Source organism: Amblyomma americanum, chromosome 3, assembly GCF_052857255.1.
Source record: "Amblyomma americanum isolate KBUSLIRL-KWMA chromosome 3, ASM5285725v1, whole genome shotgun sequence".
Lineage (NCBI taxonomy): Eukaryota > Metazoa > Arthropoda > Arachnida > Ixodida > Ixodidae > Amblyomma > Amblyomma americanum.
The window spans coordinates 80,335,245-80,357,646 of NC_135499.1; the positions used below are offsets into that span (position 1 = coordinate 80,335,245).

The 22,402-nt window shown below is 47.7% G+C and overlaps 1 protein-coding gene across 1 annotated transcript in view; it reads right to left on the reverse strand.

Annotated features, from left to right (window-relative positions):
* Positions 1 to 10,785, reverse strand: part of LOC144123852 (uncharacterized) — a 41,060-nt gene extending 30,275 nt beyond the window's left edge. Inside the window, exon 1 of the mRNA XM_077656582.1 lies at positions 10,213 to 10,785. Within this exon, the coding sequence (XP_077512708.1) occupies positions 10,213 to 10,785 (573 nt within the window). The remainder of the gene's footprint in view (positions 1 to 10,212) is intronic.
* Positions 10,786 to 22,402: the final 11,617 nt, after the last annotated feature.

Genomic DNA, 22,402 nt, shown 5'->3' on the forward strand with positions numbered 1-22,402 from the left:
ATTGTTCCTTCCCTATCCATATTGTTTGCAAAAAGCATGTGGTCAAAGTCTGCTAAGTAAGCAATTTTCGCGTGCGAAAGGTGAGAGCGTGTTGGATTATTTAGCTTTCTGTCTCAGCAGTTTTCGAGGCAGTAATTCTGATGAGCTATGGAATAAGTTTAAAACACTGTGCACTCACTGCCTTGAAAACTTTGTCCCCAATAAAATAAAAAAATATCGCAAAGCCTCTCCCTGGATCACACGTGAAATCCTGCAATTGAAAAGAAAAGTAAAACGTTTGAAACGTGGAGGCGCCAGTCGTTTCATTATTCATTCTTTTCATCTATCCCTTAATGCAGCTGTGAGGTCCACTAAACGCCATTGCTTTGAATACAAACTGCCTAATTGTATTCGAACTTCTCCTGAAAAATTTTGGAACCACTTATGTCAGAAGAAAAACCTATCGACCGAATAATGCACGACGGCAAGCCTCTCACAGATAAAAAATTATATTGCTACGAAATTTAACCACTACTTCCACAGTGTCTTTGCTAATGCAAGTGGTGAACATTGTCATTTTGAAACGCCCTGCACTATGCCTCTATTACGATATCAAGACTTGGCATTGTTGAATTGCTCCTAAACCTGAAAACTAAAGCGTCGCCAGGCCCTGATAAAATTCCGAACGCTTTCTTGCGCCGATATGCCGAAAAGCTTTCCGAGTTTCTGGTTGTTATTTTTCGCGCGTCAGTTTCATCAGCTGTCATTCCTTCAGAGTGGAAAACTGCACGTGTTGTTCCTGTTCTTAAGAAAGGGGACGCATTACTGATATCAAATTATTGTCCCATATCTCTGACTTCAGCCTGTTGCAAATTACTGGAACACATCATCGCCAAGTACATCATCAATTTTCTTGACAACAAGATCCTTTCTAACGTTCAACACGGGTTTAGGAAGGGCTATTCTACTGTAACACAACTAACACCAGTTCTTCATAGCTTCGCATCTGTATTTGATAAATCCGGCCAGATTGATAATATTTTTGTGGATTTTAGTAAAACATTTGACCTCGTCTCTCATTCTAAATTAATTGACAATCTTAAAGAAGTTGGTCTTCCTAACTTTGTAGTTGACTGGGTTTCAGCTTACTTATCTAACCGAGAGCAGTTTGTTAGTATTGACGACCATTATTCACACAGCCTGCCTGTCTGTTCTGGTGTCCCCCAAGGAATCGTCCTCGGTGCCCTGTTATTTTTAATATCTGGGAATGACATACTTAAAGCAGTTACTCATCCCATTTAAATCCGGCTGTTTTCAGATGACTGCGTTTTGTTTAATGTAATTACTTGTCGTGAAGACCAACTAATACTCAATTTAAACCTAAAGAATATTTTGGATTGGTGTTATCAGTGGGACATGAAACTAAACGCTCAGAAAACCGTTTTTATGAGATTAACAAAAAACAGCCGATTATACCCCTACGCTCTTCTTTTATTTCCACTTTCGGAGGTAACTGAATATAAATATCTTGGTGTGACGATAATTAATAATCTAAGTTGGATCAAACATATAAGTAACGTATGTGCATCGGGTTTTCGTAAACTTTGTGTCCTCAAGCACAAACTGAAGAATGCTCCTGCAGACTTAAAATTTTTAGCCTATTCTTCATAAATCAGACCCAGGTTAGAATACGCTTCAATTGTGTGGGACCCATTTCCTAATACTAACATTCAAGCACTTGAAATGATCCAGCGCAAGGCCATTCAATTCATCTTTTCAAAATACCGTTCAACCAACTCACCTACTGCCATAATGCGATCACACCAAATTCAAACATTGCAAGTAAGACGTAAAATTCTCAGATTAATTTTTTTTCTTTCTAAAACATAACAAGTTGTCAAAGTGCCCGGGTCCCTCCCTCGAGCCATTTTCCGCTCCACGACCAACAAGACATCGCCACTCTGACTCACTAACTCCATTCACCGCCAGAAATAACCTATTTGAATACTCCTTCCCTCGCACCGTTACTGAATGGAATGCTTTACCTTTAACAGCACTACGTGACATATGATCCATTGTAGAAGTAGAAGATTGACGCTATCAAACTTATTTGGTTTTGTGTTTCGAATTTTCTTTAGTGTTTTTGTGTATTTTCATATTGCATTGTATTGCCCCTTTTGCTAGGGCCCAGAAGGGCCTGCGAAATTCTGTAAATAATAAATAAACTTGTACAGATTAAAGAATTCCGGATGCCGTGTCTACGCTGCTCCTAATTGCATTCGCGAAGCCACGGAACATTCAACCGCATATATCATAGCAATTGACTACGTTATATGATGACTTTGATACCACATAATGATGTACTCAAAACGCGCGTATTTTCATTTCACGTGCATATGTCCGAAAGAAGATGGACGAAGGAGTAACGCTTTTTAAAGACCTAATTTGTGGTGCGAAATTGCCATGAAAGAAAAAAACCTCGGAGTGATGCCATGTATTCACTGCGCATATTCTCACGTGGTGGTGACAACTCCCGGATTAGCAGACCATACTAAGCTGAACTGGGGGGCGATAGGAGCAAACGAATGTGTTCGCGGTGGTCACCACCGTTTTGCGCCATGTCCAATTTATGTCTGATGAAGAACCTTCAAGATAAGGCGCGGTAATCGTCTACGGCAATCTTGAACAAAGTAGAACCGGTTTTGGGGCGGATATAAACAGTCCAGATAAATCTGCTCAGAGAGACTGTCTTTCGGCGCTGTAGGCAGTGCATTCACAAAGAATGTGTGCTATAGCCTCATCACACCCGCAGATGGCACATGCAGGGCTATCAGTCAGACCGATTAAGGAAGAGTAATGCTTGGTGAACGCTACACCAGGCCACAGGCAACACAGCAGAGTTGCTTGGCGTCGTAGTAGCTAGGCCGGATGGAAGCCAGAGCTTCAGATCTGGGTCCAAGGTTTTTAAACGCGAATTCGCAAATTGGCCTGAATTCCACACCGCAAGTGTGGTGTCCCGCGCCTCTGGTCTAAGCCTACCCACTGCGTCGGCTCTCGAGATTGAGATGGACACACAATCGCTCTAATGGTGAGCACTTGGCTCGGCCTCGTCCGCGGTGCCCTGGCAGCCATAGGTAAACAATACACGGCCCTTTATTGACGACGATGCGGTGGAGCTCTCAGATTTCTGAGACCAGTTGTTCACGGGACCCATGACGAAAAGCAGATTGCAAGGCTTAGAGGGCTGTCTTTGAATCTCTGAAAACAGATCATTGCTGGGGCGTTTCTTCACTGATATGCTCAATGGCGACACGAATAGCAGTAAGTTCTGCCCTAGTCGATGAAGTCCGGCGTGATGTTTTCACTTTCTTAACTATGGTGCTTACGGGGATGACTACGGAGCGTGAGGAACTGGAAGGGGTCACTCAGCTATCGGTGTATACATGCATTCGGGGTCCGTGTTTCTCATGCAAATATTCTAGAGTGGTCTGTTTTAGTGCTGCCGTCGATAAATCAGCCTTCTTTTTGATGCCCTGTATGCAAAGAACCAACGAGATTGGTACAGACTCCTTAATGGAGGAGACGGTCTAGAGGCTGGTGTAAATTGGGCTGGTAGAAAGTCGCGATGGGCATGAGTAAATATCGCAAACGATTTACTCGGAGGGTTAGCAGGAAGACTGGCAAGATGGTGTGCGGGAATCTGAGAGACGTGACAAATATGCGCTCTCAAGGCTTCGATTGTTACATTCTAAGAACTGGTACACTCTTTGATAGAGTATACCGGACACTGTACTCTCTATAGCAGCATTCTACGGCTCCAAATTGACTAAGGTGTGAAACGGATCCTTCGGCAAAGAGTACAATTGCCACTGCACTCTCTCTACGACCAGAAGGAGTTGGGCGATGTTTTTGTTTGCTTTTCTTATGCAGCGGAGCTATACACTCACCTACAACCCGTATCTCATGTAAACTAAGTCCACCCTTGATTCCCTTAAAGTAAATGAAGAGCTCTCCTTTCGAGCTGCGGAAACGGAGCGATATGCTCAAGCAGAGGTTCTGAATAAGTATCAATCATCGAAAGCATGCTTTTACGTACAGGCATATGACAAGTGACTGTCTTGCAACTGTCAATTTATCCGAAACATAGCGCAAACGCTAACTATTTTACCCGCTCCGGAGCCGCCATTTTTATTTAGATACATCTGTTTCAAAACAGCGACTTTCCGAGGAAAAGCGCTTCGCAGAAAAGAGCGATGCTTTAGTTAAACGAAAACAGTTCTGTGCGATCCCGTAAACGTCGTCGATTCGCGGCGAAACATCACTCTAAACACTTGCTATTGCAGTGCTGATACGGTGCGAATCTCCATCCAGCGCTCAAGTTAAGGTTCAGATTGTTTTTAAGTGAAAGAATTATGCAATAGCACAGCAATTATCTTGTTCATGATGGGCGAGGCTTGAACATACCGTGCACCATGAAATTGCTTTTAAGCAAAGATTATCCGTGGCGCGCAGCTGCTGTCAGGTCTGTTTAATCATTTACCGAGCTGTGACAACAAAGGAGGCAGCGATCTGTGAAGTTAAACGACAGAAATTCACGAAACATACACAGGAAGCGCCATGGAACTCATAATGAAAACATTTATATGTCTTCGAAACCTACAGCAAACGTCCTAATGACAGTAAAGAGGTAGTGCACCCGGTTGGCAACCCAAAGTTCCTCGGTTCGATTCCTCGCTACGGCGCAGATTTGTTTCCCAGTAGTATGGTAATAAAGCAGTATATCTACTTCTGCGGAGGGCGCACTCTTGGAAGGAATGCGGCGGCTCTGGAAAAACGAGTGGAATACGAGACAAGCGTATGCTCCTTCGAAGTGCGTTCGCAGCACTCCTTCTGGTATTAGACTGTACATAGGCAGTCACTGGATCCTCCTGAGCGATGAGTACTGTTAAGGCTGTAGACGCACATTTTGGCAGGTTTAGGCACGTCCGGAGAGCTTTAGCTTGAAGAGTTTGTAGACACCGTATGTTCGTTCTCCTCAAGTTTCCTAGTGCAGGGATACTGTACCAAAAGAATCCCATGAATAATGCGGTGTACAGCTGGAGCATTGACTGCACTGATGCTCCCCACGACTTCCCTCCGAGAAATGGCGAGAACGTGAACGATCGATGTAAGTCGCCTTTTCATGTACGAGACATGTGCGCTGCACGTTAGATTACGATCGATGATTACTCCAAGGAAGCGATGGCCTCTTTCGTAGGATATTGTTGAGTCATTTATGCCCATGGGGTAATGAGACATGTTCTTGCGTGTAAACGCAACAAGGGAGCATTGTTCGGTACAAATCTGTAGGCCTTGCTGGCAGAGGTAGGCCGTGAGAATGCTTGCCGCCTTTTGAAGCCTTGCTCGATTTGTGGTCGCGGAGCACCTGATGCCCACATACAAATATCGGCCGCATAGACGGAGACTCGCACCGACTGTGGTAGTACATCGATAAGGCCGACAAGCGGAAGATTGAAAAGCGCTGGGCTAAATACTCCACCCTGTGGGGCGCCATGAGAAGTGATATCTGAAGATGTTGGTCCGTCCTCTTTCTGCATAAATAGTGATCTGTTGGATAGATAACTGCGTGTCGAGCAGAAGTACTGCAGCTTCCAGAGAGCCCAAAATAGAGCACCGTATCAGATATTCACAAAATCCTCAGCGGCGGATTGGCGTCCGCACCCAGGCTCTGTCACCTGGTTTGAACACTGCGTCGTGTAGTCGTACCTTCTGGTAATGAACGTCTCAGCCAGTCGGTCTTGCTTCCTTAACTGGGTAAGCCGCCGGGCTTGTTCACGCGGAAGATATGTGGACGACGTCGAGGTTCTCTTTTTCGCTGACGTTTGGGAGCAAGGCATCGAGAAATTTTGCTGCTTCCCTGCCGTGGACGAGCCGAAAAGGCGTCATCTGTGTGGTCTTCTGCACTGCGATGTTGTTGGCGAAGGCTATGCTGAGGAGTACAACATCCCAGGTCCTGTGTTTAGTATCGACTCATATGGCAAGCACGTCTACAGTCGTCAGGATGGCTTGGTCAGCTCTGCCTTGAACGGTGGTCCCCTGTCTGAGATTTGTATTTCCCAGTGGCGTTTTTTTCAGCTGCTAAGCCGCGTGGTAGGGCTTTTCCTCTAGCGTAACACGTCAGGTAGTCACTCGCCACTACTATCGATTTCGTTCCGGACGTGGACGTTGGGCACCAGCCGAGGAGGTCCATACCAACGTACTGGAATAGCCTTGTTGTTGGTGTACTTGACTTGAGGTCGTGCTGGATTAGTCGATGTTGCGTTTCATGCCTGGCAGTCTCCTCAGGTCAAAATATACCGTGCGACGGCTGCGGACAGTCTTGGCCAGTAGTACTTGTCTTTATTGTGGCAAAGAGTACGGTAAACTTAAGGTGCCTAGCTGTCGGTTAGTCGTCGGACGCCTGCTGAATTTCTTCTCGAAGACTGTTGGAAGCGGCCAGGAGGTACGTGATCTGGTTAGGGACAAAAACCTTCGCGGCGACATTATTCTGTGGAGAAAAATAGAACAACGTATGCTTGAACGCTGCCGGTGTGCAGGAGTCTTGCCTTCTAGGTACTTGACGAGGTGCTCTAGGCATCCGTCGTTATCACCGTCTTTCGAAGATTTTTCAAGTGGAGAATGCTTGAGCCTTGACGTGTAAAGTACGGCGCCATCAAACCCTTAGAGACCTAAGCAAGCTCAAGCGAGTGAGGTGGCCGAAGGGTCTTTATATCAGCAAGCCAGTATAACGCCTGACGGTCGCTGACATTTAATGACCCTCTATACACTTTGAAGCGGAACTTCGACGCTGCCAATATGATCGCGTGGTCGCCTTTTCATTTGAACGAGAATGATGCGGGCGCATATGTTGCTAGCCTCAGTGTGAATTCTCTTTCGGTTCTCTCATGAATGTAATGCAGGACTTGTGGTGCTTGCAAACGGCATTGAAGGCCCTTTAAACATTCATCTGGGGGTTCTTCTGATTGGAACAGACCGTTTGCTTTTGTCAGAGGCGTCAGAGTCTAGGCAATGCGCGAGAAGTCGTTTACACAGTGGCTTAAAAACATCAATCGGCTTTCTTGACGGAAGGTTGCAGGAATTTTGCGGTGGCGGCTGTCTTTCCTGGTTCGGGGCACACTCCGTCCTTGTTGACAACTTCAATGAGAAACAAGAGAACTTGGTAGGCGAAGTGACACATTTTAAACTTCAGTTTAAGACCAGAAGACTTTTGTTGCATCCAGCACTTGCTTTAGCTTCCTTAGTTCTTTGTCGAAACTCACCTTGAAGACTGCAATGTTATCTAAGTAAATGAGGGAGCTTTACAACTTAAGAACTGCTAAGACCATGTCCACGACCCGCTGAAATGTTCAGACCATGTGCGGACAAAAGCTCCCATGGCATTACCTTGAACTCGAAGGGGATGCCTGGCGTGACGAAGGCAGTCTTTCATCGCGCGTACACAGCTACAAGTCTTAAGAAGGTCTTGAAGTAGGTACTTTCGTTGGCTGTCATTCGTTCCGTCCATCGAGCCGACAAAGTCATGATTTCAGGGCAGTTTAAATTTCTAGGCCAACGGCAGCACAAGTTTTATAGCCGCCAATAGTCAGTTCCACCTCGGAGGTACTTGCTGTAGAGTTGCATGTCGGTCTCGGAGTGGAACCACGGCTGCGCCATGTGGTGGTACTGCGGCTGGGGTATGTCTTCGTCGTTTTATTAGGCAGTGTCGTCATCTCGAAGGTCCGTGCCGTCGCTGTTGGGTAATCTTCGTTCGCGGCGTCGTCGTAGTGGATGCAGCATGACATTACATAGTCTGGAGTGCGGTGGAGGATATTCGTCATTTCGTCGGCCTGCAAAGTCAGCTCTCAAGGTAGAGTTCCTCAGTTAGCTTTTATCCAGGGGACTTTGGAATCTTCATCGCTCGGGCGCTGCGCAACTATGGCCTGGTAACCTCGAGCGTTTGGATGACGATGACGTTGACTTCAATCAAGGGTTGGCCGAGTACTCGGCACAGCCAATATAGTCTTCGCCTCCACTTAGTCTCTGTCCAGGTTGCGGTCGAAATGCGTAGGAGGAGAGACCGCGAAGGCCCATAAGCTTGTAAGGCAGTGTCGGCGATATGGCCGGCTTTCCCGCAGAGAAAACACAACGGACAATTGTCGTTGGTTTTCCAGGTGTCGGACTTCCTGGAACTAGAGCGTCAGTCGTAGACTGGACGGTCCGGGGTTAGAAAGCGGCGTTCTAACATGGCTTGTTCACGTTGAAGACGGCTTCGGGCGTCTCTTTGGTGCCAAGGATTGCGTACTGCAGCGGCATAGGTAATATCTTGAGGCTTTATTTGTAGTCTTTAAGAGGAGCCAAGGACATGCTGGACTTCCTCGCGGCACATGTCCATGAAGTTCGCCACTTGATCTTGGCATAAAGACGCTAGCAGCCGATCAAGCCCTTCCCGACCAATCTCGCAGAGATCCCGCAGGTCGTCTCCGCTTTCAGGCGTACCGTCTGACTAGCTTGCCGAAAGCTCATGGAACATTGTACTGGTGGGTTCGGGAGTCCAAACCCTTATCGATGAAAGACGCCCCTTGAGTAAATTCTGCGAGGTGTTGGCGGCTGACGTAAAATACCCGCAAAAAGATGTGCTTTCATGCCGCGAATTAGCAAGTTCAATTTGTTCTCGATCAAGGCGGGATCGGCGCGGCAAAAGGCACGCGTCTCAACATAAGCGAGGACGAACTCGTTTGGGATTTGGATCCTTGACCGCAGGACTCACTGAAATCTTTTTTATCGAAAGATGTGCGTAAAAGTCTTCAAAACCTCCCTTTCGAATGGATCCCAAGTCTGCACAGCCTCATGATTTTCACACCAGGTACGGGCGGGTCCGTGAAGTACGAAGGAGGCATGTCTACCATTTCGCTGATTAATTCTTTACGGTCTACGAGGTCTAGCCATTATTCCGTGCCTTCACGACGTAGTCCATGGAAGACTGGCTGCCCGCGCAGCTGCAAAAAAATCAGAGGCAGTGTCTATGCCGCAGTCTGTGTACAGAAACTCCACCAGATGTCACGTGGTTATCACAATACCCTGAAACTCAGACGAGCAGAAACAGGTGTCACTGAAACGGAATCTTATTACGCTCACTTGTGCCGACAATGAACTGACCAACTCGACAGCGGGGACTGCAATTAGCGTGTTCTGTGGTTGTGGAAGGACAATCACTGCCGATCTAGGCCGCGCTCAATTTAAAGCTGACGAACTTTCGACACACAATGCGGCAAACGTTTACGACAATTTAGAGCAACAATTTTGTGCAGATACAAATATTTCAGAAAAATCTCGTAGTATTTCTCTTCACACAAAAAAAGTGATAAACAGCGTGCCGAGGAGTTCGAGTATGAAGAAATAAACATCACAGAGCTTGGCGGCATTTGAAAATCTATTTGATTGACCGCTTCTTCTGCGGTTGCTATTTTTATGGGGACCACACTTCGCATCCAGTTTGGCGTATAATCAAGGGGTAGTCCGGATTCTATCGGTTTTTATACGAATTTTATCTTTAAACCAAAGCCATTTTGTCGTAAAACCTTCTTCGTGCAGGCGAAACACATACAGCGATAGTCTAACCCTCCATTCGTTTTTGGTTCGCACTAAGAGCTGAGAGCGAACGAAGGCGAATCCGCTGTGAAGAGGACAAATATCACTTTGCCGAGCGCTGCCATGTTGCACAGAACGGAATGGACAAGATGGGCAGCACTGTAGAGCGAAATGTTACTATCTTATCGAAGAAGCAATTACTCCTATGTCAATTTAATCCAGCGGTAAATTTAACCCGAAAGTAAACTGTACGTGCAACCGGCCCCTGAATCGGTCTAAATGTTTGGAGAGCGCGAATTAATGCATCAACTGCTCTCAGCATCACGCAATTTTTTGCTGATGAACATCTTGTTGTGGAAAGTAATCAAATAAACACATTTTTACGAGTTCTTGACTATGATATTTTCAGTTGACAACTATATCTACTGTTGCGCTTTTTTTTTACATCGGCTGGTAGCGTTATCTTGCACGTATCTTCAAACACAACCAAGACTCTCAACGAGCCTGGCCTCTACAAAGCATGAGCATTATTTGCTCTCATAATAAAATAGCTATCTTAAGCATAGCTTTGCAGAACTACATACGTCAGCCCAGTGCCACTTTTACCTCTTTAAACTTGCTCCAACGTATCCGTTGCGCCAGCTTCCTCCAAATTTCAGGTGTCACATACCACGCCCCGTAGTACAGGAGGCATTCTCCTCCAGGTCGAAGTAGCCGCGCCACGTTCTCCCACGCTGCAGCCTGGTCAGTCACTCGGTTGAACACGTTGAAGGAATACACCCGGTCGAACAGCGCGTGCTTTTTCACAAACTGGGCCACGTCGCCCGTAATGTCGAGCTGCTCGTATATTATCTTGGGGTGCGCGCTGTGATTTCTTGCGTACGACACCATGTTGCCGCATATGTCGGTGGCCACGATCGTCCGTGTGTGCTCTTGGCAACTCGGCAACAAAAGGTCTCTGGTCACACGGCCGCATCCACAGCCAATGTCAAGAAACTGCTGCTCCTGGCCTTCCGCTGGCTCTTCTACGGCACGTTCAAACGTTGCATTGTAGAAGTTGAGAGCGTTAGAAACTGCCTGAAAGCAACCACTGGCACCTGCTGTGTAGGCAGCTGGGTCGTAGTCGGGTCCTTGAAATGCCTTCAATGCTTGATTATCGGTTCCGTATTCAGTGATCATTTTAATGAGAGAGATTCCGTGCCACCGCCGCTTACCCTGGATGGTTGTTAGATGTTCTGAAAGTTTTATATAAAGCATTAAGCAAAAAAAAAAGAAATTAGGCATCTTTTTTCTCTGTCAGTCTTGTGATGAAAGCAGCGGGGCCGTTTTGCAGTGGCCGCAAAAACGATCCCCGCGTTCATCGATCGTCTAAACACTGCAGTCCTCTCCTTCTCTCATCATATCTGAACGCCCACACCAGCACCCATATGCGACAGATTCCCCTGCGTCACGGGACTACGTTGGGTTCACATATTCCACGAGGTGTCTAGAAAACACCGAGAAAGTTTTCAGCAAATACAAGGTGAGGCATATCCTACCATACAGCGAAACTGTGGAAGACCGTCTGAGAGCAATGGCTTCACTTTTGAATCAATTACAAGTAGTCAGAGTCATTCAGTGCTCTTTGTGGTCATGAAACTTCCCCTGTACGCTATGCGGGCGCTGCATACGCTGCTGCCACCCTAAGCAAAAGCGCACAATCTGAAAACCTCGATCCTGTCTCGAAAGTGAAGACCCCTCTCCCTGCTGGAAATTTAACATTACAGTCCGGCATTTACAGTCGCTTCGTGCATAAAAGTAATGAACTTGTGCACGTGAGAACATTACGAGCAATTGCTGTGAGCCAGAATGCCGTTCCGGCAACAGCGGTGCGACCGACCGAGGCTGTCTCGTTGTTCCCTTGCCCCAGTTCACGGCGCTACGAAAAAAAAAATTGAAGAGGAGACCTAAGCCCCGCATTAACGGTAAGACTGGAAAGCGTAATAAGTCAATTCCCATATATGCAAAAGCTCATTCTCTACTTTACATTCAGAGATATTTGAGAGTCCTCATACCCTACTTAGCACAGTGGTGCACCGGTTAAGCGCTGCGCCACTGCCCTTTGATGGCAGGTGCTCCCAGCGGTAGCCCTTGCGCGTCCAATGCTACGCTTCTCGAGCGAACAATCATTAATTTTACTGCCGCCTACGACGGTGGCCAGTTTGCTTGCAATGCGGTGGGCAGGTTGTGAAGACGCCGCAAATTCAGGTGATATAGGTGGCCCACCTTCCTCGAATATTGCTCTCTGGGGGCCACCTGCCAGAGCCACGCCTTAAATATTTCGCTCAAAACGCCAACGCCAACGCGGGTAACGCCGACACCAGATTTTCTAGAGAACAGAGCCTTTAACGCTGTCGCGTTAAATGTTAAGCGGGCAGGACCGTTGCAAGAAACAGGTGACTTCACCTCCGCCTAAATATATGCGCGTGCTGGATAAAAACATTTTCACGCTATGGAAAATATTCATACCCATAAATTTACTCTAAGCGGCGATGCATTATCACTGAATCGGAGATAGCCGGTGCTGATGCCTATAAAAAAATTTTCAAAGGCCTGCAGGGTGTTTGGCAAAGCCCAACCCGCGGAGGTGTTCGGCGTTAGTGACACAACTACTGAAATGTCGTAGGTTGTCGTGTTCCAGCCGACAACCTCAAAATGATGCCCAGTCGTGCCGAAGTGCATATTTGCACTGCATCCGCAGATGCCGGTAAGCACTGTAGCCCCTACGACAGTTTCTATTTTTATTTACGGATCGCGTCTGCAACTTGCTGGCCTCCGGACGTTCGATCAGAAGGAAGAGTTTTAAAGAGTGCTTGTAAACTAACGAACAATATGGGGCGTTATGGGAACTTGTTTATGAACGCAATTTGTTCGCATATCGTAAGATTCGCTACAAAATTCAATATATCGCAGATCCCTCGTCGTTACGCTTAGAGTTCCTGCTATTCTTTGTAAAAACGCACCCCGTTGTTCTTCTAGAGCTGTCATAATTACTCGGCACGCATGCAGGGCTAAGTTTAAAAGCAAGATTATGCCACGCATTGGAAAGTTGGACCATTCAGTTAGATGCAGTTTTGCAAAGAACGGCGCCTCTAGCAGCCGGTGCCGGCCCTGTATCAAACCCCGATGGTAGTTTCATGACCAGAAAAAGCCTAAATTTAAAGACTGTGGCTGCCCTAGCGCACCGCTTTTCAACATGCTCCACCAGAGTAGAGCCAGGAGTGTGATGTAGCCTACCAGTGCATGCTCTCGACGGAAAAAGGCAAAATACAGAGTTACGGCTACGATTCTGCAGATACTAAGAAATATATATTTAGGTTACTGAAGACATAAAAAAATGAGAATGGTAGAATCATGGTAAGCGGCAGCGCGAAGCAAAAAGGATGAAAGAGAGACACGGGAACACAGGACAAGAGCGGATTCATGCGCTTGTCCTGTGTACTCTTGTCTCTTTTTTGTCCTTGCTGCTTCGAGCTGACACTTTCCTTGATTATTCAACAAAAATTCAGCACAAAGTTATAACTGAGTTTGGTAGGAAGAACAAAAGCTGATTCCTCAGATTTACTCGACAATTTTATTAAAAAATTCTGCTTACACTGCCAGCAATTCCAGCTCTAGCACTGCAGCTTGAGCTAGCTCGGGAAGCATGTTTACAGCTCCACAGAGCGACAGAGAGGTTATCGTCGGTTCTACATGCTCGATCCTGTTCTTCTTAAATCTGAGCTTGGATATTTTCATGGTTACACCTATACACCAGCTCAAAAAGAGACTGGTTCAGCGCTTTCTGGGCAGATGATCATACACCAACTCAGTTGCATAGAATATCATTGAAAAAATACAACAATTAGCTCGTTTTGTTTTGCCCAACAGGCGTACCGAATGACATATTCAGAGCTGTGTTCATTCCCACGCTCAAGTTACTCTACTTGATATAGGTTTTATTTACCTTAATTTAAGGAAATAATTGTGGAATCTTACTGCACATTTTTTTTTCTTCATGCAACCCTATCGGGAAAAGTCCAGTAAGTGAGACTGTAACACGACATAGCATGTTTACCTATAAGGAAAATAAAAATCTCTCCACACCGGTTGCCCCTTCGGATCTTGCCAATGATCTCCTCGTCCCGTATATTTTAGAATAACTGTGGAAAAGCTAACAATAATATGGCTTTGCCAGCAACCGGTGATAGCATAACGGGCAACCAGTCGAACAGTTATAATTCGATATTCCGGCTGAAACCAGCTAACAGCTCGTTTCAAAATCCACTTACTCTTTTCGTACAGTGGTAGAGCAGCTTCAATGCCCAGTTCCCGAGCCTGTCGCGAGCTAAAGTAAGCAGTGCGTACACAGCTCGGCTTCCTCCGGTCACGGGCTCCGCCACGCAGCTGTGCGAGCGCTGGCGCCGACAGTTTTATACCGTTTACTGGCTGCAATTATGTAACTCAATAAAAATCATGCGTAGGTCAACGTACCAATGTTGTATGCACGTTATGAGAGGAGGAGGACGAGGAGGAAAGGGAGGGATATTAACCAGCAGAATATCTGGTTTGCTACCCGGCACGGTGGGAAATGGGTGAGGGGCGAAAAATATAAAGAAAAGACAGTCGCAGGAGATTAGTCCCTATGCAAAGTCGCAGCGTTCAGTAAACTCACAGCCTATCGTGCAGGTCAGAAGTCCTCAAAAACAGGATCAGTGCCTTGGAGGCCTTCACCACCGACGACCGCCGCGGCCAGTGGCCGAGAACCTTCGTTTCCTTCAGTGCACTCAAGTCTAGATGCTCCAGTGCCCGCCAGAGAGACTGTCTTTCGGCGTGCGTGGTAGGCAGGGCATTTACAAATAATGTCGGCTATAGTCTCATCACACCCTCGGATGGCACATGCTGGGCTATCAGTCAGACCGATTAAGAGTAATGCTTGATGAACGCCACATCATGCCACAGGTGAAACAGCAAATTTTCTTCACGTTGTAGTAGCTAGGCCGGATGGAAGCCGGAGCTTGAGATCTGAGTGCAAGGTTTTTAAACGCGAATTCGAAAATCGGCTTGTATTCCTCGCGGCAAGCGTGATGTCCCGCGCCAGTGGTCTATGCCTACCCGCTGCATCGGCTCTAAAGATGGCAAAGGACACACAATTGCCCTAATGGTGAGCAGTTTGAGCGGCCTCGTCCGAGCGGTAAATGCTGCCATGCGGCTGTGTCCTGGCAGCCATAGGTAAACAATACACTGCCCTTTATTGACAACGGTGCGGTGGAGCTCTCAGATTTCTGCGACCAGTTGTTCACGGGACCCATGACGAAGAGCAGATTGTAAGGCTTGGAAGGCTTCCTTTGAATCCTGAAAACAGATTATTGCTAGTGTGTATCTTCACTGATATGCTCAATGGCGACACGAATAGCAGTATGTTCTGCGCCAGTCGATGAAGTCCGGTGTGATGTTTTCACTTTCTTAACTATGGTCCTTACGGGGATGACTGCGGAGCCCGAGGAAATGGAAGGGCTCAAAAAGCCATCGGTTTATACGTGCGTTCGGTGTCCATGTTTGTCATGCAAATATTCTAGAATGGTCTGTTTTAGTGCTGTCGTTGATAAATAAGCCCTCTTTTTGATGCCCGGTATAGAAAGAAGCACACGAGGTTGGCGCAGACTCCATAATGAAGAAGATGGTCTAGAGGCTGGTGAAGATTGGGTTGGTAGGAAGTCGCGATGGGCATCAATAATTTTTGCAAACGATATACTCGGCCGGTTAGCGAGACGACTGGCAAGATGGTGTGCGGGAATCCGAGAGGTGATGAATATGGGCTCTCAAGGCTTCGATTGTGACATAAGCAGTTACTGAATTCTCGTAAGCGATGAGTACTGTTGCGGCTGTAGACGCGTATTTTGGCAGTCCTAGGCACGTCCGCAGAGCTTGAGCCTGAACACTTTTCGGACACCCTATGTTCGTTTTCCTCAAGTTTCCTAGTGCAGGGATACTGTACCGAAGGAATCCCATGAATAATGCGGTGTACAGCTGGAGCATCGCCTGCACTGATGTTCCCACGACTTCCCTCCGAGAAAGAATAGAACGTGAACGATCGATGTCAGTCGCCTTTTTATGTACGAGACATGTGGGCTCCGTGTCAGATTACGATCGATTATTACACTAAGGAAGCGATGGCTTCTTTCGTAGAGTATTGTTTACCCATTTATGCCTAAGCGGTAATGGCACATGCCCTTTCATGTAAAGGCAATAACGGAACATTTTTCATTAGAAATCGCCATGCTTTGCAGGCGGAGGTAGTCCGCATGAATGCTTGCCACCTTTTGAAGCCTTGCATGAACTTGTGGTCGCGTAACTCTTGATGCGCAGATACATATATCGTCTGCATAGACTGCGACTCTCGCCGACTATGGTTGTACATCGACGATACCGACAAGCGTAAGATTGAAAAGCGTTGGGCTAAGTGCTCCACCCTGCGGCACCCCACGGGAAGTGTAATGTGAAGATGTTGGTTCGTCTTTAGTATGCATAAATAGTGATGTGTTGGATAGATAACTGGGTGTCCAGCAGAACATGCGGCCATGAAGTTCTGCAGCTTCAAGAGAGTACAAAGTAGCTGGATGAGTGACGTTATCATAAGCCCCTTTAACATCCAGAAACAACGCCATGGTCAAGCGCTTAAGATGCTTCTGATGTTGAACTCATGACACCAGGTCAATTACGCTACCAATGGACGAACTTCCCCGGCGAAACCCGTACATTGCATCTCGGTATATTTGATAGCACTACAGATACCACTAAATTTGCGTAGTATCACCCTTTCCATGAGTTTTCCCACGCAATCAGCCATTGCGATTGGATGGTACGATTCCAGGTGAATCGGCGATTCTACAGGTTTAAAGAGTGGAACCAGATGACTTGATTTCCACGCGTCCGGAACTGTACCCGCAAACCATGATGAGTTTAAGTGCTGTAAAAGAACACCTCGAGCCTCCTGACCAACGTTTGCAAGTGCAGAGTATGTTACTCCATCGGGCCCCGGCGATGAAGACCGTCTGCAACCGGCCATGGCGGTGTCTAGGTCTTCTATGGAGAAAAGTAGGTCCATTCGCGAGACCCTAGATCCAGGCATTTCGCAGCAATTTAGAGTTGTGGATTGGTTCCTGGGACCTGCTATTCTCGGACAAAAATCTTTACCAATCTCCGCTTCGCTACGTCCTTGGTGAAGTGCGAGAGACTTGAATGTTTGGAGGTACTGAGGAGATGTTCGCAAACCATGCACCACACTGCAGATGCATGAGAGAGGCATTCGAGGATCCACTGATTCACAGAATGCCTTCCAACGGTCAGCCTGCAAGATTTGAATTCTGCGCTGGATTTTCTTCTGTGTGCGCCTTGCCTCCCATAAGTCATGCAGCAACTTTGGGCGCCTGTGTCTTCTCCCTGCTCATCGTCGAAGTGATCGGAGGCGCTGCAGCTCCACACCGAAGTCTGCGAACTTTGGCATTGGAGTGCAGATGCATCTCGAGTTTTCCATAGCCTCCTTGATGCGCTCTTCAATGTTTGTTGTAATGTCTTCTCTGCAGGCTTCTTCCTTAAAGATTTTAAACATAGACCAGTCTGTTCCGTTCAAACTTTTGGCAGATCTGCATCCAGCGAGACCAGGAACAACAATATATGTGAGGATATGGTCACTTCCATGCGTTTATGCGTCGGCAAACCACAGGACGCGTCTCGCAAGGCAACGAAACACAAACGCTAAGTCCAGACAACTACTGTTAGACAGGCCGGGGATGTACGCTGCAGAACCGTCGTTAAAGCATTGTAGGTCTTGGTCAGAGGCGAAACAGACAAGACTTCTTCCCTTCGAATCCATGCGGCAGGCTCCCCACATGGCTTGATGTGCATTAAAGTCAGCAGTGACGATCCAAGGCCCAGGTGTTACAGCAAACAAGTCCCTCAGTCTGTTGGCGTCAAACCTTGTGGTTGGAGATAAGTACGCGCCCACAAGCGTAAACATCAGGGTGCGCCTTTTCACCGTTGAACAGACGTACTGGTTAAGGTTGTGAGGGGGAACCGTATAGTGCACAGAAGTAAGCTCCCTTCCAATGTAGAGGATAACCTTGCGATTTCCCCTGTGCATGGACAATGCAAACGCTTCATAGCCAGTAATTCTTTTGGAATTTTGTAAATTGGGCTCACAAATCACAAGGATTGGAAATCTTTGTTTATATTCATATTCGCGATTGTCCTAAATGCGGGAATTGTGTCCACAGGCATGACACTAGAAAAATGGATACTTCTCTGACATGGCTTTCAAATTGTAATGCTGGCAGACAGAGTGGCAGCAGCTACGGCGCGTCGGCGTCGTTCTCGTCGCCGACGATCTGCTGGACAAAACGCTGAGAGCGGCAGGGAAGCCCCCATCGCTCCTGCTACTTGTTCTCCCCACCAACAAGTAATGAAAGCCCGGCGACTGATGAAGCCGGAACGAGTTCTTCTGAGGTGACATGGCCACCATTGCTGCAGCCACGCTCGACCTTGGTGTCTGAGCAGGCACCACGCCCTCACTGTCCCACGCCTACAGCTGAGAGAGCCCAAGGCAGAAATCCAGCCCTAGGTGACGAAGTGCAGGTGTTCGCCATATTGAGGTCGCTTATGAACGCCATGCGTGTAATGCTGTCTAGGTATCACTCGCCAGCAGCACGGAATGTATTGCGGGCACTGGACGCCCTAAATCCAGTCCTTACAGCATTCCAGTGGCTTGCCATTTGAATGACAAGTCAGAGAAGCATCCATTTTCCAGTGCAATGCCCGTGGACTCAATTCCGGCATTTAGGACAATCGCGAATACGCCTATAAACACAGATTTTCAATCCTTGTGATCTGAGAGCCCAATTTACAAAATACCATCCGAATTTCTGGCTATGAAGCGTTTGCATCACCCACGCACAGGGGAAATAGTAAGGTTATCCTCTACATTGGAAGGGAGCTTACTTCTGTGCACTATACGGTTCCCCCTCACAGCCTTAACCAGTACGTCTGTTTACCAGGGAAAACGGGCACCCTGACGTTTACGCTTGTGGGCGCGTACTTATCTCCAACAACAAGGTTTGACACCAACAGACTGAGGGACTTGTTGGCTGTAAGACCTGGGCCTTGGATCGTCACTGCTTACTTTAATGCACATCACGCCACGTGGGGAGCCATCCGCATGGATTCAAAGGGAAGAAGTTTTGTCTGTTTCGCCTCTGACCACGACCTACAATGCCTTAACGACGGTTCTCCAGAGTACATTCCCGGACTGTCTTACAGTAGTTGTCTGGACTTTGCGCATGTGTTTCGGTGCCTTGCGAGACGCGTCCGGTGGTTTGCAGACGTAGGAACGCATGGAAGTGACCACATCCTCACATATATGGTTGTTCCAGTCTCGCTCGATGCAGATCTGCTAAACGTTTGAAACGAATAGACTGGTCTATGTTTAAAAACTTTAAGGAAGAAGCCTGCAAAGAAGACATTACAATAGGCATTGAAGAGCGCATCAAGGAGGCTATAGAACACGCGAGATGCATCTTCACTCTAATGCCAAAGTTCGCAGACTTCGGTGTGGAGCTGCAGCCCCTCCGATCACTTCGACGATGAGCAGGGAGAAGATACAGGCGCACAAAGTCTCTGCATGACTTATGGGATGCAAGGCGCACACAGAAGAACATTCAGCGCAGAATTCAAATCTTGCAGGCTGACCGTTGGAAGGCATTCTGTGAATCAGGGGATCCTCGAATGCCTCTCTCACGCATCTCCAGTGTGGTGCATGGTTTGCGAACATCTCTCGCCAAGTTTCACGCACTTCCGACACTGATGCTGCTTTGGGACGAATGGCCGAACATCATGTCGATATTGGCCAACCTTCTCTTGCGATCGAATACAGTCGCCCTTAAAAGTGAGCTCGACGCACCTTGACTTGCCGGGGCGCTGAACCTTGGTTACTTCGATGCTGTTCGCCGTTGGTTTAATGAGTATCGGCAGGTCGGAGTCAGAGATGTTCGCATCGATGTCGTAAATGACGCCATCGGTTGTGCCATTGTTTTTCCAGAACAAGAGAGTGGACGGGAACGACTTCGGTCTTCTTGATGGTGGCTAGACTTTCCAAGGCGCTGCACTCCCTTAGATTGATGGCAAGGAGGTTCCTTCGGCTGTTGATCGTGACGTCCTTGGTCACCCCCGGGACGCGAGCCTCGAGGAACACCGACGTAGCTTGTCTGTTCAGCAGGTTGAGGCTGTCGGTGGGCGCTTAAAGCGCAAACAGGACTGTGTGCGCCGATGCACCACGCGTCGTAATGACGGTAGATCTACTTGATGAAGGCGAGTTCTTACTCTTACGCAGTTTTCGAATGGCTTTCTTGCTCATCGGTGGGACGAACCCGTCGTCCGCCGAAGAGTCCTCGCTTGTAGCTGAGTACAGCACGGTGGCCTGGCTGCTTGCCTCACTCGATTGGTAGAAGCGCTTCCTCTGGGCGGCTGCCGCCGACCCACCGGGTCCCAGAGTAGACCTGACGTCTTCCACTTCCTGTTCTGGGGTGATTGGGTGCGGGACGAGAGCTTAATGTCGACTTCTTCTCCTGGCCTGGTCGACATCTCTTCCTAAAGACCAGCTCCCACTTGATCTCTTTTTCCGCAGCGGTGTTTCAAGCATTCCAGTCGCATTAGTGCCTTCCGATGGAGGCGCTATCAGACTGAACAACCCGGAGGCAGTGCAGGCGGCCCTTCAGTCCACATCGAAGCACTTTATGCACATTACCGATGTCTGGCAGTTCGGCAGGGGTGGTGTTTTGTGCCGGTCGTCGGATAAAGACTGTATTGAAGATCTAAAGTGCACGACCTTCGCCAGCCACCCGGTGAGCGCATTCATTCCGCCTCATCTAGCATGTTCCAAGGGCTTGGTCCGAGGGGTCGACTCTCGATTGAGCCCTGCGGAAACGCTTGAGAACCTCTCGCCTGCGGGAGTGATTGCTGTCCATCGATGCAGCAGGCTGGTTGACGGAGTAAAAGTTCCTACTGAGTCCGTCATTGCCACATTTGCAGTAATATTTTGTCCGCCAGAGATTAAGGTGTGGCCATTGGTTTTTCGAGTAGATGCCTTTAACTCTCGGCCCCTTCAGTGTCAAAACTGCTGGCGATTTGGCCACAGCGGCAAAGCCTGCAAATCGGCCTTACGCTGCTGTGCCTGTGGGGAACGTCATCGCAGAGAGGAATGTCCTGAACAGCAAGAGAAGTGTTGTTTGTGTAGCGGTGCTCATCCTGCTGATTCGCCTGACTGTCCTGCATGAGCACAAGAAGTTCAGGTGCTCGAGCTTATAGACAAGCGCAGATGCACGCGGAGAGAGGCTTTTTCCGCAGTCAAGGAGAGAGCCTCAGCCTACTCTAGTGTGGCCGCCAAATTCCCACCCATAATGGATTCTAGTTTGTCCCAGGCTATTACAGCGGCAGTTGAGAAAGCTGTGGCAAATGCAACGGATCGCATTATGGAAACCGTGTCCACGTGCATTTCGCAGGTCATAGCTGCTCAGATGACCAATCTTCTGCAGGCGTCCACCACTCCGCTCTTGTCTTCTTTGGCTTCGGAAGCTACCCCTCCTTCTGTAGTAATGGATTCCGCTCCACAGGGCCAAAAACAATGTGAGCAACAAAAGACCTCTCAGCCCTCTCCTTCGAATAGCGTTATGGACGCATCCTCTATGGATTGTATGGATATGGAGTCTGATCTCCGCGCCCAGAAACGAAGTGGGTCTCCTCTGAATATTGCAGGTCCATCTTGCCCCCAGTCAAAGACAAAGAAAAGTAACGCAAGTCAAAACGCTAAGACCAGTATTCTAGAAAAGGCAGTCGCGGCTGCGGCACTTCCGCCAAGATAGGGTTCTTAAGTGTACTCCAGTGGAATTGTCGATCAATATTCTCTGCTTCAATAGATTTAAATTGCCTATGCAATCAGCTTCTACCAGATTTAGTTGCTTTACAGGAAACATGGCTAACTCCAAATTTCAATTATCATCTCAAGGATTACCATCCGTTCCGGCTTGACCGGTCATCACGAGGGGGAGGGTTGTTAGTGCTCATATCTACAACGTTTTGCCACAGGGCATGCATTTCTTTTCAATATGCGGACAATGAATGTGAAATCCTTGCGGTTGACCTCAGTGTCCCAGGTCAACAGCCCTTTACGGTAGCTAATGCATATTTCCCGTCTGGTGTGCGTGACACTCGGCCCCTTGACTCACTCATGTCTAGTAGCCGATCTCAGGTTCTATTACTTGGCGACTTCAATTCGCACCATGTGACTTGGGGGTTTAAAACAGACAGCTTTGGTTCTAGGCTATTTGATTGGGCTTCTGGCAACAACTTGATCTGCAACAATTCCGGATTGCCTACGTTTGTTCGCAGTCAATGCCGCTCTGCCCTGGATTTAACTTTTTCCTCCCCAGGAGTCTCCGTTATGTCTTGGGCGCCTGTTGACTGTGCAACAAACAGTGATCATCTACCGAGTAGTTTCAAGTTTGCGTGTAAATGAACTCTTCCTGAGCGACATCAGCGCACGTTAATTAATTACAATTGCTTTAAAGACACTCTAAAATCAGCCCTCCAAATCACTTCAGACACTCGCGCTCAGATAAGTGCCGAAAGCAAGGCTGCACATCTATGTTCAGTACTGGACCATGCAAGGCAAACGTCTGAATTTTTGGTTAAGAGAACAAAGGGTGCAATCGCGAACAATTGGTGGAAT